Consider the following 16,859-nt stretch of genomic DNA (forward strand, 5'->3'; position numbering starts at 1 on the left):
ATTCTCAAAATTGTTTTTCAGTTCAGTAAATACTTGAGTGTGTATGCAATCTATATTTGGAAACACTATATAATTGACCACAATGTGGAAATAGAAAGTTTTTAGACTGTATAGTTGAAAAGTGTGTTTTCTGTTCTTTATTTTTTTGAAGTTGAAGTGTTGCATACATCACAAAAGTGTACAAATCATAAATGCCGAATGAATTGATGAATTGTCAGAGTGAACATGGCAAAGAAACTAGCTCGTTTTTTTCCCTTTGTGAATCTATAATGTTGAAATTGTTAAATTTGCAAAAAGATGTATTGGTTTGTTTTTTTTTTCTTTTTTTTATGTGCCTTTTTATTTCATTTTTTTTTTTACTCTTTTGTTTGCATCAGGTGTGCTATGAGGTTTTTTTCTTTAAAGTAAAAAATAAAATAGTAATGTGTTCCAGACTGTTAATTAAACCAGCACATTATTGTTTAAAACTATTGGAATTGTGATACTTTACTTTTTTATCCTTGATATTTGCATTGTCTAAGATAACTGGGTCATCATATCCTATTTTGCTAAAATTTGTTGTTTACTAAAAGCTAAAGTTTCCTTATGACTTAGTTTCTCTAGCATGAGTTGATATCCTAATTTGTTTGATATTTAAATTATTTATATTGCTTAAAAAGGACACTCAATTGTTTCTAAACTCTTAGGTTAAATTCAATTGAGAAAAGTGCACTTACCTCCTAAGAATCTGCTAGCTTTGTGTGACTTTGGCCTAGTTTAGCTGTAAACTAGGTTAGTTTGACCAGCAGCAGATGTATACCTTGGAACCTTCTTCCATGGTGCTGGTGGAGAGTGACACTTAGAGGTAGATTGAGGTCAACTGGAAAATTGTAAGGTACTTTTGCAAATACATTGTAGAAGAATATTCTTTGCCAAAATCAGGTGATAAGAATGAATGCCACCAAGGTTATCTTGCTTTGAGTTGCTGCCTTGAAAGCAATGCTTCTTTGCAGACATTTGAAGAGAGTTTACATTCTGCTATCAGTGATGTTCCAAAAGCTAGTGTGATCTTCTCTTCCTGTTTTTCCAACTGAGATGTTTACATACCCTTTAGCGCAGTGTTAAACAGCAAAAGCAAATTGGTTCTTTACTTTTAAATCAATATTTGTATAATTATATAGCTGAACAGAATTGCAGGCCTAGACATCTATAATATTAATCTATATCTACTGGAGCATATTACAGCAGTTACATTTGAATTTGCTGTTTAACATCTCTTTGGTGCAGCAATGTGTGACTGAAGGAGGCTGTTTTTGTTTTATAGCTGTAACTATCCTGGTGCGTGACAACTGCCCCAAAGGTATCCCCCTTTGATTGCCTTCTGTTCAGAGCTTTCAGTGTTAGTGTTACATCTGGAGCCAGGTGACTAATGAGTTACATATTCCATAGCAGATGCCACTGGCTAAGCCAAAAAAGTAAGTGGCCTATTGAAACAGGAATTGCTCCCCACAAAGCTCTCATCTAGAGTGACAGACATATCCAAGATCTGCTCCTGGTTATTTTCAGCTGGATTTGCCTATAGTTCAGCTGGTCCCTTAATTATGTATTTGGAATGAAGCTAACCATTTATTAGAACAGTTGAATTCTGTTTGGTGCTTGAATTATTAAAGTTTTCCCCCTTTTCTCAGAATTCATCCAGTTGGCGAAGGACTTTGAGGATTTCCGTAAAAAGTGGCAGAGAACAGACCATGAGCTGGGGAAATACAAGGATCTTTTGATGAAAGCGGAGACTGAGCGTAGCGCTCTGGATGTTAAGTTGAAGCATGCACGTAATCAGGTGGATGTAGAGATCAAACGGAGACAGAGAGCTGAGGCTGACTGTGAAAAGCTGGTTTGTATTGTTTTCTATGCTAGATCGTGGGGGAGGGGGAAGCATCATCTGATAGTTTCCACTTGCCAGATATACCCAGTTTCTTTCATGTTAAAGAACTGAAAGTGACTTATCCTTTACAATTTGCCCTTGATTGGAGTTGAAATTGCAGCCTAGAATCCTGTTTTTCATATTTTGATATTTAAATGTTTTTCTCCTTTAGACTTGAAACTATTATTTAATAGACAGATTTCAAATGATAGTTTAAAGAATGAGAATTAGAGGGAAAGGCAGGGGAACCGTAAGTACTTGATCTGTCGCAATATATTGGTCATCCCTCATTGTTTATTATAAGTGCTACCCAGGATATCCATCCTTATGTGAATAGCTGGTACTTTGTCATTGATACAGGTAAGACGACTGTAACTCTTCTTTGATCACTGCTCTCTAATTCAGGCTAAGAGGCTAGATGTATTCAACCAGTTGAGCAATGTGGCCGACATAGAACACTTTCATTTTGATATGGCAGAGTGGGTCAAGGTGCAAAGGAAAGCCTTTACTAGGAGAGACTAATCCATGTTGATACAATGTTGGATGCCTCAGGAATCTCAGATTGTCTGGTTCCAGTGCATTACAGCTTTGTATTCATTTTAATGTGTTTTGTTCCACCATTTAGAAAGGTGGCTGCTTTGATCTGTGGAAGCCAATAATTGTCCTGGTAAAATGACACTAAAGTGTTTTTGCTATGTGAAATCTATTTTGGGACTCTGATTTTTCATAACTCTCCTCTTGGATTAGCAGTTTTGATCCAAAAGGCTTATAGCAGAAACTCCAGTATTCTAGATGGGGTTCATTTTACCAGTCAGAAATCAGAGACACAATCTGAGTTTGATGTGAATTAATATGCTATTGGTGTAGCAGCCTTTCTGAAGGCTCATTTGCATAATGCTGTATTTTAATGTCTTCTGGTCTGCCCATCCCATAAATTTAAGGTGAAGCTTTCTCCCCTGGCTAGTTATGATATTTTACTCTGTCTTGCTCTGTAGGAACGACAGATTCAGCTGATTCGAGAGATGCTCATGTGTGACACATCTGGCAGCATTCAACTAAGCGAGGAGCAAAAATCAGCTCTGGCTTTTCTCAACAGAGGCCAACCATCCAGCGGCAATGCTGGGAACAAAAGGTGAAGGAACTGCGTCTGTTGTTATCTGATCACAAGCAACACAGCTGTCAGAAGTTCTTATTATCTGAACTCTTAAATACACTGCTTCTAGAATAAGTGCTGAATAAAGCAGAAAAAGAGTTTAAGGGTGGGTGGGGAATAAAGGCACAGGGACCTCCCTATTTATTTAATTTATTTTTATTTTTTACCTTTCCTTAGGATGTTGTTTCACCATGGGTAAAATTTTGATGTTTGTGCTAAATTGCACATCAATAACTAATCCCACGCATTGCTAAGAAACCTAAAGGTGAAAGTGGCAGTTCAGCAATACTGTCAGTGTTTACTCTCCAGAGAGCTCTTGTAGCTCTTCTGGTATAAAAAGGCTTCTGTGCGCCAAGACCAGACAATAATTTTGGTTCCACTGCACCACTGTTTAAAATAGTCGCAACCAGGCTTTCAATTTAACACTCTCAGTACAATAAGTAGGGAAAGGTCAGCACTTTTGCAGGTATTTGTTTTGTTGCCTGGTTGTTTTATGGGATATCTTTATAACTAAGAAGATATACAGGCTTAATTTCTTTAAAAGCCAGTGCTGGGTACTACTCTCTTTTGTAGAAAGCAGCCACAATTGGGATCAAATTAAACTTCACTGTTCTGCTTTGTGAATTTTTGGTAGCCTGTAGTATGAACTCAGCAGGGAGTAGTACCCGTATCCCTCACTGTAACTTTCAACTGCTATTATAAGACCTTTGCTGAAAAAGCAAGTGTGCTGTACCTGTACTCATATATATGTGTGCACTCCTGCATGAAAACCATAAAAAACAACCTACCACAGGGTTTGAGCTTATTGTCTCCATAGTGAAGGTTTTGCTATGAAATTGCTGATTTTACTTGACCGGCAGCTGAATGTTGGTGGATTTTATGTTCTGCAGTCTTTTGTGTCTAACCCTGTATTGTTTTGTTGATCTAGACTGTCAACCATTGATGAATCTGGTTCCATTTTATCAGATATCAGCTTTGACAAGACTGATGAATCACTGGTAATAAACATTTGGTCTCTGAGAATTATCTACTTTTCTTACCTCTGCTCCCTCAGGAACATCTCTCCTGTCCTCTCTTCTGAACATCCTTTATTACTGTTTTATTAGTTGATGTGTTATAGATTCTGAGCTAGCAGTTTAAAATATAAATCCACATGCGCCATAAGAGGCTGGCTTATATATTTATTTAGATTCTGGAAGTGAAAATGTAGAATTCAGGATTTACCATGAGGTTGAGTTTATTTAATGGGTCTCTGTGAGCTGCATGTACTAATTGATTATATCTTGACTTATTAAAGCCCCAGCTAGCAATAAAAAAAATTAGCAAGACTATATCCAGGCAAGGTTTATTTGCTACTCTTGAGGGAATAGACTTGTACCTGATTTCTGAATTAGTTTGGTTCTTGAGGAAAGCTTAGTGGTATTTCACAATTAGAAGGAAACCGAGGTCCTGGGACTTCAGCCAGAAGACTGTGATGAGTTTCTAGGCACTATGTAATGCTATGTTCAGCAAAGGTTAACATGTCTAAAGTCTCTGTTACCCTGCCTTTATGGGGCAGTACCCTTCTCTTACCTTGTGGTGGTGTTTCTGCATAAAAGGTCATCTCTCCTGATGTTTTAGTCTTTGATGTTTAGGAGACTGGTATCTCCAGGTTTGAGTATCTTTTCTCTTGCTGGTTGAAAGCTAGCAAACAAAACAATAAATCAGAGGAAGTTATTGGTAGTTGGTTTTCTGATATAGCAAAACAAGTGATGACTGCTTGTTACATAACTAAGAGTTTTTTGTCCAAATTCAGAGTTTTAACTAGGAAAAAAAATGGCCATTTTATATATATAAATATTAGACATCCCCTTTTAAAAATAAGGAATGATATAGAATTAGATCTGAGATATATAATAAACTAGACCATATGATCAGCTGATTTTGGTGCTAAACCCATGATATGAAATCTGTTGTAACTGAAGCTGAATCAGATGACCAGTAACTAAATTACTTGACTATGAATTGGGGAAGTTAAATTTATTTAGCCAAGCTACTATTTGCTATATGTAACTGTTTTTAGATGCTGTGTTTTCAGGGATGATCAGGAGTAAGGAAATCACTGGTAGCTACTAAAATGAATGCAAATAGTTAAGAGAATTGAACCTAGACCACAGTAAAAGACAAATAATTCTTCAATGGTAAACAACATTTCTTAAGGCCCCAGTTCCTAAACTAGAACTTTTTAAGTGGCAATATTGTACAGAACATCTGATTAGACAATAGAAATCCCTTAAGGGCAAGGATCACATCTCACACTATGAGTATAATGCCTAACATTCTGTAAGTTCTAAAACTAATTACAAACATAATCAGAAATAAAGGACCAGGCACCGGAAATAATCACGACAAAAGTTGATTCTTTAACCTTTTCTTGCCTCTGTGGTATTGATTGCTGATTCTATTATAATAGCTTCAATTTTTCAAAGAAAGCATGTTAACTCACTATAGCTCTATAGCTATAACACTTGAGGCCTTCCCTCCCCACTCCCTGAATTGTAAATCAGGTAGTCTGATTTAGGAAGCCTTTAAATTTCTCTGTAAATTTATTTGCACAGGCTTTAGGGGAGGCCTAACTAAGGAAAGAAACTAATGCAGTGTAATTGTCAACAGGATTGGGATTCTTCTTTGGTGAGGACTTTAAAACTAAAGAAGAGAGAAAAGAGGGTATGTATGGTTACATAGTAACAATAAAGGTTTTCTTTGGAAATTTTGCTATGATTCTGCACTCCTGACATATTGCTCTAGCCGTTGTTAAAGACATACTACAAATGAATTTGTGTTGTGGGAGTTGTGTTGATATTTCTTGAAATAGTAACTCAGGACAGGATCCTGTCCTATTTCACTGTTCTGGCTGCATCTCAGTTCATTCACACAGTAGAAAAGGATATACTTAAGTTTGTTTTCAGTTGTCATATGAATTTTTACACATGACTTTGTGCTCTAACATAAGCTTCAGATGAAATGTGTGTATAATGGGATATATAGAGATCTATCTGCAAGTGCTTGTTTAGGGTACTTAGTCTGTTTCCAGAGACTTCATGTCCTTAGATAGGATTACAGCTTTACTTTTTCTGGTACTGTCATCTAAATTTCTCAAAAGCTTGCTCATTTTTTCTAGAGTGTTTTTGTGTTGGTACAACTTATTCTTCATGTGGAAATAGGCAATGAGAGAGATTACATTGTTTGTTACTTACTGTAGCCCTGGTGTCTAGGATTTGCATCTAAGTTGTCTGATGGAATAATTTTGTCTTCTGTGCTTTAGGTCTACTTGGCACTAAAGTTATTGGTCTTTGCCCTTTCTCTAGCGCTCTAATAGCCGACAGTTTGTTGATGGTCCCCCTGGACCTGTAAAGAAAACTCGTTCCATTGGCTCCACAGTAGACCAGGTAAGAATAGTCAGGCCAAGAGAACTGTGGTCTTGAACACACCAGAGATTAGGGGCCCCAAGCATTCAAACTCCTCTGAGTCAAAATGGCAGTGTTGCTTTGAGATACATGTTTAGTGAGAGTTTTTCTATATGAATGAGAGTTTTGTCTATATGAATGAAATTAAGTAAACAACTGTCAGCTTTATGTTTGAATCTTAGTTGCTTGTGTGTGTGTATATATATATCCCTGCGACCTATATTTATATTCTTAAGTATGAGATTTCAGCTTAAGAGTGTTTTAGACTGGGATCTTAAGTCTTAATTAAGACTCAGAAATTTTTCACCCACTACAAAATACCCTATAGTGGAGAAAAATTTAAATTCTTTGTGTTTGTCCTTCCCTCACTACTACTTTTGTTGCAGGGAAATGAATCCATAGTTGCAAAAACTACAGTGACTGTTCCCAATGATGGTGGGCCCATTGAAGCTGTGTCCACTATTGAAACTGTGCCATATTGGACCAGGAGCCGAAGGAAAACAGGTCCATTGCGTTTGTGACTAAATTGCTTGTATAAAACAACTGGCAAAATTTGGGAGAGTTGGTTCCTTAAAAGCCTCCTGAGGCAGGGATTGGATATATTGGGTAGTTTCTTACTGGTGCCTACTGAGGACCAGAGAACTGCTTGTGTCATGCTTTACCTTTGGATTGCTGGCCTCCTTTGTGCCAGTAGTGCATAACTTTAGTTTTCCTTGAAACAGTTTTTATTTTTATTTTTAGCATAGTCGTATTCACTTCTGGTTTTGGTCACACATTACTGTTTATCAATTACATTGAAATCGGGGCTAAAATTCAGAAAGAACAGACCACTTAAGACACAAAGCTTAAAGTTGCTTGTTTCCTAGGTAGTTTACAGCCTTGGAACAGTGACTCTACCCTGAGCAGCAGACAGCTGGAGCCAAAAACTGAGACAGACAATGCAGGCACGCCACAGAATAATGGAGGGATGCGCCTGCATGACTTTGTCTCTAAGACGGTAAGTCTGTGATTGCTCCTTCTTGTTTTGGGCGTGTTTAATTTTTTAATGATGAAAATAATATATATCAGGAACAAACTTAAATACTTTAGTATTATAAAGGTAAATGTCAAATTTCCTTCCTTTTTCCAATCCCTGAGGCTCGGAGGAGTTAACTGACTTGTTTGAGCCTCGTGTAAATGGCAGATTTAACATTCAGATTTTCTGACTCCTTTCTACAAGTTCTTCCTACTACTACTGTACATTGCTACCTCCCAGCTGGATGATCTTAGGGGAGTTACTTAACCTCTTTTTTGCTTTTGTTTCTTCATCTTAAAATGAAGAAAACAAAACCTACTTTATAGGATTATTGTGAGAATTACATGAGTAAATATGTGTAAAGAGCTTAGAAAGTTTTTTGGCACATACTAAATGCCCAATAAATGTTGGTTGATGATGATAATAATTTTCTAATTCATACCACTCTGTTCCATCTGCTCTGTTTTATCCCAGGTTATTAAACCTGAATCCTGTGTTCCATGTGGGAAGCGGATAAAATTTGGCAAGCTCTCTCTGAAGTGTCGAGACTGTCGTGTGGTCTCTCATCCGGAGTGTCGGGACCGCTGTCCCCTTCCCTGCATTCCTACCCTGACAGGAACACCTGTCAAGATTGGAGAGGTATGACTTATGGGAGCCATCATTGTTTTATGGCTTCTTTATTAGCCTTTCAAAAGCTTAATATCAGTTTTTGTTCTAAAATTAATGATGCTAAATATATTTCCTTCCATGAATAATGAATAAAAATTGTAAAATGTTTACTTATAGCAGAGTCCTGTTTGGGGTTTATTTTTTTATTTTTGTTTTTATTTTTGAAAGAGATAGGGTCTTGCTCTATTGCCCAGGCTGGAGTACGGTGGCTTGATTATAGCTCACTGCAACCTTGAACTCCTGGGCTCAAGCGATCTTCCTACCTTAGCCTCCTGAGTAGCTGGGATTACATGTGCACACCACCATACCTGGCTAATTTTTAAATTTTCTGTAGAGATGGGGTCTTGCTATATTGTCCAGACTGGTCTCAAACTTCTTTCCTCAGGTGATCCTTCTGCCTTGGTCTCTCAGAGTGCTGGGGTTATAGGCATGAGCCACTGCTCCTGGCCCTGTTTGGGTTTGTCTATTTGTTTAATAGGCTTTCTAAACCACATTCTTCTTTTCTCCTCTTCTGTTTGTCCTTTCCCTTTCTCCTTTCCTCCTCTTCCCTTCTTTCCTTTTCCTCATCTTCTTTCTCCTGTCCTCCCGCTCCCCATCCTATTCTATTTTGGAAAATTTCAAGCATATACAAAAGTAGAGAGATTGTTTGCACCTTTATTTCTTTCAGGTTCCTCTTCAGATGTCTTTTGTTTTTTTTCAGACTCATGATTGGCACAGAACCTCTTCAGATAACTTGTCCTCAAGAACACCTTTTCTGACTACCTTGTTCTTATCACTTAAACTTCGGTGATTACTAATTCATGTCCATTCTTGCTTTATCAATAGCCTCATCTCCTGCTCTCAACTCTGTCCTGTGAATTATTTTGAAGAAAATACCATCAATCATATAATTTGATCTATGAATATTCTTGCTCTTATGTTAGAGATATTCCATACTAGGCTATCAAGATTAAGTTGCTTATTTCTAAAAATCAGTTAAATCCATTAATAAATCATTTATTATACAAGCAACATTAGCAAGAATCAAAACAAAATGACTGTGTACCCGTCAGCAAATCAAATGTTATTTTCCCCTGATCTTAGGAGTTCTTCTCTGTGCATATAAAGTTTTTACAAATTTTCTATACTCTAATATAGAACCATGGAGTTCTCCCCTACAGGTAGGTTTGTGTTATGATCAGCTGTGAGGAGTCTTAAATAATTTTTTAACTGAGAATAATATAAGTGTAAAACAAAGTTTTTCTTTTTTAGAGTAATAAATTAGTTTGTATTAAAGGCCATACTTGTAATCTCATTATTGATTGCTTTCTGGTGACTCTGAGTAGATGAGAAGGAAGTAAGTATAGCTGGTGGTCTTATTCCTTGTTCATGTAAGAGTGTGGTATATATGATCATAAATCAGTCCTGGTGTGGTGGTAGGAAAAATAACCAAGAATCTCCGTTTTAACATATGCTTTGTGACTAGGAACTCAAAAGCAGACATGATGTCCCAACCTAAGTATTAGTCTGGGGTGGTTCTTCATACCTGGTCTTCACCTGTTGGTCTAAGTGATGTAAATAATAATTTAAAGCTCTTTTTTCAGGGAATGCTGGCAGATTTTGTGTCCCAGACTTCTCCAATGATCCCCTCCATTGTTGTCCACTGTGTAAATGAAATTGAGCAAAGAGGGCTGACTGAGGTAAGAGTCAACCCAGGAGAGAGTGAATTTGTTATTTGTGTTAATAATTAAGAGATTTTTAAATAAAGATATCATCTTGATGATAGACAGGCCTGTATAGGATCTCGGGCTGTGACCGGACAGTAAAAGAACTGAAAGAGAAATTCCTCAGAGTGAAAAATGTACCGCTCCTCAGCAAAGTGGATGATATCCATGCTATCTGTAGCCTTCTAAAAGACTTCCTTCGAAACCTCAAAGAACCCCTTCTGACCTTTCGGCTAAACAAAGCTTTTATGGAAGCAGCAGGTAAGGGCAGATCTTGATACTTGAATGTGAGTTCCACCAGGGCAGGAATTTTTTTACTCTTTACAGCTTTAGTCCCAGCCTTGTATGGTGCCTGAAACATAGTAGGTGCCCAAATAGTTTGATGGGTGGATAACTGTATATATGTCCCCCATGACTATCTTCTTCCTTACTAAATGGTATAGCATATTAGCAGGTTTTTTTGTTGCACTTGTGTTTTGGTCAAGTTTTAGGCTGTGCTTTTGAAGTTGCAACCATCTTTGATCTCTTTTCCTCACACCCCACATCTAATCCATTGTCAAAGCCTGTCAGCAGTCTTGTAAACTATATCTTAAATTTGATATTTGTCAAGAATGGTAGTGTAGGCCGGGCGCGGTGGCTCATGCCTGTAATCCTAGCACTCTGGGAGGCTGAGGTGGACAGATCGTTTGAGCTCAGGAGTTCGAGACCAGCCTGAGCAAGAGCAAGACCCCGACTCTACTAAAAAAATAGAAAGAAATTAGCTGGACAACTAAAAGATTATATATATATACATATATATATATATATATATGTATATATGTATATATATATATATATATATATATGAAATTTAGCCGGGCATGGTGGCACATGCCTGTAGTCCCAGCTACTCGGGAGGCTGAGCAAGAGGAACGCTTGAGCCCACGAGTTTGAGGTTGCTGTGAGCTAGGCTGACGCTACGGCACTCTAGCCCAGGCAACAGAGTGAGACTCTGTCTCAAAAAAAAAAAAGAAAGAAAGAATGGCAGTGTAAGTACTACCATTGCTCTTGACATACTCTCACCCCAGAGTTTTATAAGAACCTACTAACCGATTGTCCTGTTTTTACTCATACCCTCTAAAGTATAATCTTCATACAGGAGCTAGAGTAGTCCTTTTGAAATTTAAATTAGATGATGTCCCTTCTGTCCTCAGTATCCTCCAGTGGTTTCCCATCACTTTCAGAATAAAGTCCATAGTTTTAAACATGGCCAAAAAGACCCTACATGATTTGGCTCCTGGTTATGTCTTCAACATCATTTCTTTTTCTTTCTTTTTTTTTTTTTGGAGACAGAGTCTTGCTCTGTCACCCCAGGTAGAGAGCAGTGGTGTCATCTTAGCTCACTGCAACCTCAAACTCCTGGGCTCAAGCAATCCTCCTGCCTCAGCCTCCCAAGTAGCTGGGACTACAGGTGTATGCCGTGATGCCCAGCTAATTTTTCTATGTTTAGTGGAGACACGGGGTCTCACTCTTGCTCAGGAGCATCTCAAACTCCTGAGCTTAAGTGATCCTCCCGCCTCAGCCTCCCAGAGTCCTAGGATCACAGGCATGAACCACCATGCCCGGCCTCTCCAACATCATTTCAGTGAATACCCTTCCCTTCTTCCTCTCCTGTTACACTGGAATTTTTGCATTTCTTAGGACATACCAAGCTTACTCCCTACCTTGAGGCTTTCACATTTGTTGTCTCAGCCTGGAATGCTCTTACACTAGATATCTGTATGGTTTGCACCTTTATTTCTTTCAGGTTCCTCTTCAGATGTCTTTTGTTTTTTTTTCAGACTCATGATTGGCACAGAACCTCTTCAGATAACTTGTCCTCAAGAACACCTTTTCTGACTACCTTGTCTAAATTAATGGCTCCCATTTCTTTCTATTTTCTTGCCTGCCTTGTTTTCTTTATAATATGTATTACTCTACCTGACATGTATTTGCATTTTGACTGACTCCTCCAACAGAATGTCTGTACCGTAAGGCAAGGACTTCTGCTTTATCCTCAGCACTTAGAATAGTACCTGGCACCTAGTAGGCCCTTAAATGTGTTTTATAAATGAATACCCCCCTCTTGATGATTGTAGTTACTGCAATTGTATGCTTGTCTTCCTAGCATATGGGTTGCCAGCTGCTTTCTTTAACTGCAAGGGCTGATTTTTTAAAAAGTTCTGATTTCTAATATTGAGCTGTTGGCCAGTATCCTGCTTGTTAATGAAACTAGAGTCTGATGCAGTCATGAATCTAATCAGAAGTTGCAGAAGCTTACTGTATAGATGAGACTTTGGGGTCGATTACTTGGAAGCCTGCTGTCAAGGGAAAGAAGTCTAGGCCTCTTGGTGCTTTCCTTTCATTTACAGAAATTACAGATGAAGACAACAGCATAGCTGCCATGTACCAGGCTGTTGGTGAACTGCCCCAGGCCAACAGGGACACATTAGCTTTCCTCATGATTCACTTGCAGAGGTGAGTACAGCAGAAACTTGTTCTGGGAATTAGGGAATTTTCCAAGGGGAAGATAATGTGGGTTGGGTGTTAGGAGTATGAGAGGTGAATTGTTTTTTTCTGGAATTTGTACTTTGGTCTGCATTTAAGTGGAGGAGCAAGTCTTCTAATTTAATACTCTTTTGTTTAGAGTGGCTCTGAGTCCACATACTAAAATGGATATTGCCAATCTGGCCAAAGTCTTTGGCCCTACAATAGTTGCCCATGCTGTGTCTAATCCAGACCCAGTGACAATGTTACAGGACATCAAGCGCCAACCCAAGGTAGATGTCTGTGTGCATGCGTGTGTGTGTGTGTGTGTGTGTGTGTGTGTGTGAGAATATCATATACATATGAACTTGTGTGACTTGATAACTTGAGACATAAGCCCTGAGCTTTGGAAATTTGCTAACATATTTGGTGGCTTTTAGGTGGTAGAGCGCCTGCTTTCATTGCCCCTAGAATACTGGAGTCAGTTCATGATGGTGGAGCAAGAGAACATTGACCCCCTGCATGTCATTGAAAACTCAAATGCCTTTTCAACGCCACAGACGCCAGATATTAAAGGTAAGGCTTAAGTTGTGCTTCTTCAGAAACTTGATTCTTTCTTTAGTTTTAGTGATGTGTCCTCTCCCTGCATTTGATAGAGCTGTTTGAAATTCATATTCTTCAATAAAAGTTAAATTTATTTTCAAAATTCTAAAATTAAAGGAAAATTTGTATTATTCTCTCATCCTAATATATTTTTTGCACTTTTCCATGTTCTCCTTTCTTTACCCATATGGGTATATATTTTTTCTATAGATATAATAGTTTAGGTATAATTTGTTCTTATTTCACTTAGCATATTGTGAGGATTTTTTTGGTTACTATATAATCTTATTTATCATTTTTATGATTGTAAACTATAATTTATTTAAATGTTCTATTAGGTATTGAAGTTATTTTTCATAATTACAAATAATGCTGTAACACACATTATATTAATATGTATGTACCCTTCCCCCTCATTGATTAAATTCCCAAGAGTGGAAATCACTGAATTAAAGGATTTGAACATTTTTATGGTTTTTGATGTTTTGCCAGCTTGATTTCTTAAAGGTATTTGTCAGTTTTTATTGCCACCAACAATTTTGTATGAATGGGCTGGTTTCATTCCAACCTTACTGGTATTAGAGACTCATTCTTTCATTTTTTCAAATCCTTTTTTCCTTTTTTTTTTTTTTTTGAGACAGGGCCTCACTCTGTCAACCAGGATGGAGTGCAGTGGCATGATCATAGCTCACTGTAACCTAGAATTCCTGGGCTCAAGTGATCCTTCCATTTCCACCTACAAAGTAGTTAGGACTACAGGCATACACCACCATGCCCAACTAATTTTTAAAAATTTTTTATAGAGACAGGATCTCATTATGTTGCCTAGTCTGGTCTTGAACTCCTGGCCTCAAGTAATCTTTCTGCCTTGTCCTCCCAAAGTGCTGAGATTATAGGTGTGAGCCACCAAGCCTGGCCTCAAATTCCTTTTTAAGGGAGCATATTGTTTTTTCTAGTATAGGTAAAAGTCAAATGTTTAAATGTGAGAGTTATGAAGGTTAGAGTTAGAGAATGGCCTAAATCAAGAAGTAAACTACTCAGCTATTCATTGAGTAGTTAGCTGCCTGCATAGTTCAAAAGATATACTAATGTGTTACAAATGATGACAAAAATGATCTCTGGGACTTTACTAGGTGTCTAACCTTAGCTCTTAAGTGCTTCAGAGGATAGTCAGCTTGAAACTGGCCATCTAAAAGGGTGCTTTCTTTCCCCCCCTCTCTTTTTAAATTATGTCTGAACTTTGACTGAAGTGAGTTTACTGGGGCCTGTAACCACTCCTGAGCATCAGCTTCTGAAGACTCCTTCATCTAGCTCCCTGTCACAGAGAGTCCGCTCCACCCTCACCAAGAACACTCCCAGGTATTCAAAATTAGCCTTCTTAGGAAATAAAAAAAATGACTGCTTCCTTAGACTTCTTTCCTATCATACTGAAAAATTGATTTAGATTTTAAAAGGGACTAGACTTTAAAAGGGAACTTGGAGCCATAGGATCCTTTCTTTAAAAAGGGTCTAAGAGCTTTTACTATTTTCCTCTCTCATTTCAGGTGACTACGAGTACCTTACAAAATAGTTACCTAGGGTTTCCTACTTCTAGTGGATTATATCAAGTAATATTATTGTTTAATCACCATTTTGTATGTAATACTTTTCCAGTTCATTCTCTTTTTTTTGTAGATTTGGGAGCAAAAGCAAGTCTGCCACCAATCTAGGACGACAAGGCAACTTTTTTGCTTCTCCAATGCTTAAGTAAAGTCACATCTGCCTGTTAATTCCCAGCATTGACCGACTGTAAGAAAGGATACACCTGTACTTTCAGCTCTGCTGCCTCCTGTACTTACTACTACTTTTAGCATTCTCTAGGCTTTTAATCAAGTTTAACTGTGCAAAAAGGTTTTATTAAAACTATATATATCTCCCTCTCCTTCTCTTTAAGTAACATAATATCAGCACCTTACGCTGGTCATTGTTGGGAGCTTTTAGATGGGAGATCTTTCCATGGGTAGAACGGGTAGTATGGAATTTATTGGGATTCTTTTTGGAGCAGGGGGTATCCCTTTGGCTTAAAGCCAAAAGCTGCTCATGGAATGACCTTTCTCTGATACCATTTAGAACTGATTTCCATGAGACAATGACTGAAACCCCTCCTCTCTGGTAAGACTGACTTGTCTCAGGGTGGGAAGTGGGAAGGCAGGTTAAAGAAAGGGTTGGACAAAGGATTTAGGATGGCTCCTTCTGAGAACTCAGAAAATCCCCTTCCTCCATTATGAATTGAGCTATATAGCATGGAGGCTTCATAAAAATGGGATAGGTTGAGAATGGAACTAGCAGTGGGAGTATGCTTAGCTTTAATTTGGATTGATTAGATCTTAATAGTGTTAAGTGGCACAACCTTATAAATGTGATAGTACAGCTTGTGTTTATCTCTGATGGACCACTGACTAGATTTTGGGTTTGATTGGTGTCTAAACCAGTTTGTTCGTCTAAAGTTGAATTCAGTCTGATGCTTGACTTCCCCCACCAACCTTGTCCAATGGAGCCCTACTTCTAAAGGTCAGTATGTCTATTTGGCATCCCAACTAACAATTAAGAGTAGGCTGTAAGGGAAGATTGTCAATATTTCATGTGGTAAGAAAAACCACAGTCATTTTGTCTTTGCACTTTGGATGCTGAAATTTTGCCATGGAACATAGCCACGTTTAGATAAATGTGAGCTTTTTCTTCTATTAGAATTATTCTCAATGTCTGTAAAAATGGTTTTCTTCTATAGAATTTTTCTCAACTCATACTGACCCATGTCTGTAAAACACGTTTGGAATGATATTTGGAAAAAAGTAAATAGATGTTTCAAAATGAACACAAAGTTGGTTTTCTTGTCCTGGAAGGTAACCTTCAATGCTTTTTAGAAAATATTTTCCTTCAAAGTATCTTGAGTCTGTTGTTCATCTTCATTTCCCATACTCTGGACACCCCCCTCAACCTTACCACTACTAGGAGTTTGTCTCTTCATTTCTCATTCAGGGTATTTCTTTGTCCAAACTGGAACCCTAGATTTTTCTTTCGTTTTTTATTTTATTTTTTTTTTGAGACAGGGTCTCACTCTGTCACAGGGGCTAGAGTATGGTGGCATCAGCCTAGCTCACAGCAACCTCAAACGCCTGGGCTCAAGCAATCCTCCTGTCCCAGCCTCCAGAGTAGCTGAGACTAGAGGAGCAGGCCACCACATCCGGCTAATTTTTTCTATTTTTAGTAGAGATGGGATCTTGGTTTTGCTTAGGTGGGTCTTGAACTCCTGACCTCAAGCAATCCTCCCACCTTGTTCTCCCAGAGTGCTAGGATTACAACAGGCTTAAATCACCGTGCCTAGCCAGGAATCCCTAGGTTTATCCTATGCCTGTAATCTTGTTTGAAGGAACAGTCCCGTGTTGCTTAATGAAAGGGATACGTTCTGAGAAATACAATGTTAAGTGATTTCAATGTGTGAACATCAGAGTGTATTTACACAAACCTAGATGGTATAGCCTATTACACACCTAAGGCTGTAGCCTATTGCTCGTAGACTACAGACCTGTATAGACTGTTACTGTACTGAATACTGTAGGCAGTTATAACACCATGGTAAGCATTTGTGTATCTAAACATAGAAAAGGTACAGTAAAAATACAGTATTATAATCTTACAGGACCACTGTTGTATATGGGATCCTTTGTTTACTGAAACATCATTTTGCGGTGCATGACTATACTTTAAACAAAAAACAAGTCTCTAGGGACCAGAATGATACAGATTTTTTTTTAAAAAAAAGTTACATCTGGCTGGCTGACTGCCTGGAACATCTTTCACTGCTGGAAATGACTCTGGAGTGAGC

General features: G+C 38.0%; 1 protein-coding gene across 4 annotated transcripts in view; it reads left to right on the forward strand.

The window, feature by feature from the left end:
• Positions 1-15,848, forward strand: part of RACGAP1 (Rac GTPase activating protein 1) — a 75,278-nt gene extending 59,430 nt beyond the window's left edge. For all 4 annotated transcript variants that reach the window (XM_045554952.1, XM_045554955.1, XM_045554954.1 and 1 more), the window contains exons 3-17: positions 1,668-1,870; positions 2,896-3,032; positions 3,982-4,051; positions 5,706-5,759; positions 6,401-6,481; positions 6,886-7,003; positions 7,366-7,496; positions 7,989-8,153; positions 9,767-9,862; positions 9,949-10,147; positions 12,277-12,382; positions 12,552-12,684; positions 12,832-12,967; positions 14,245-14,353; positions 14,669-15,848. In XM_045554952.1, coding sequence (XP_045410908.1) covers positions 1,668-1,870; positions 2,896-3,032; positions 3,982-4,051; positions 5,706-5,759; positions 6,401-6,481; positions 6,886-7,003; positions 7,366-7,496; positions 7,989-8,153; positions 9,767-9,862; positions 9,949-10,147; positions 12,277-12,382; positions 12,552-12,684; positions 12,832-12,967; positions 14,245-14,353; positions 14,669-14,744 — 1,814 coding nt within the window. In that variant the 3' untranslated portion in view covers positions 14,745-15,848. The remainder of the gene's footprint in view (positions 1-1,667; positions 1,871-2,895; positions 3,033-3,981; positions 4,052-5,705; positions 5,760-6,400; positions 6,482-6,885; positions 7,004-7,365; positions 7,497-7,988; positions 8,154-9,766; positions 9,863-9,948; positions 10,148-12,276; positions 12,383-12,551; positions 12,685-12,831; positions 12,968-14,244; positions 14,354-14,668) is intronic.
• The last annotated feature ends 1,011 nt before the right edge of the window (positions 15,849-16,859 follow it).

The sequence above is a fragment of the Lemur catta genome, chromosome 6 (assembly GCF_020740605.2).
Source record: "Lemur catta isolate mLemCat1 chromosome 6, mLemCat1.pri, whole genome shotgun sequence".
Lineage (NCBI taxonomy): Eukaryota > Metazoa > Chordata > Mammalia > Primates > Lemuridae > Lemur > Lemur catta.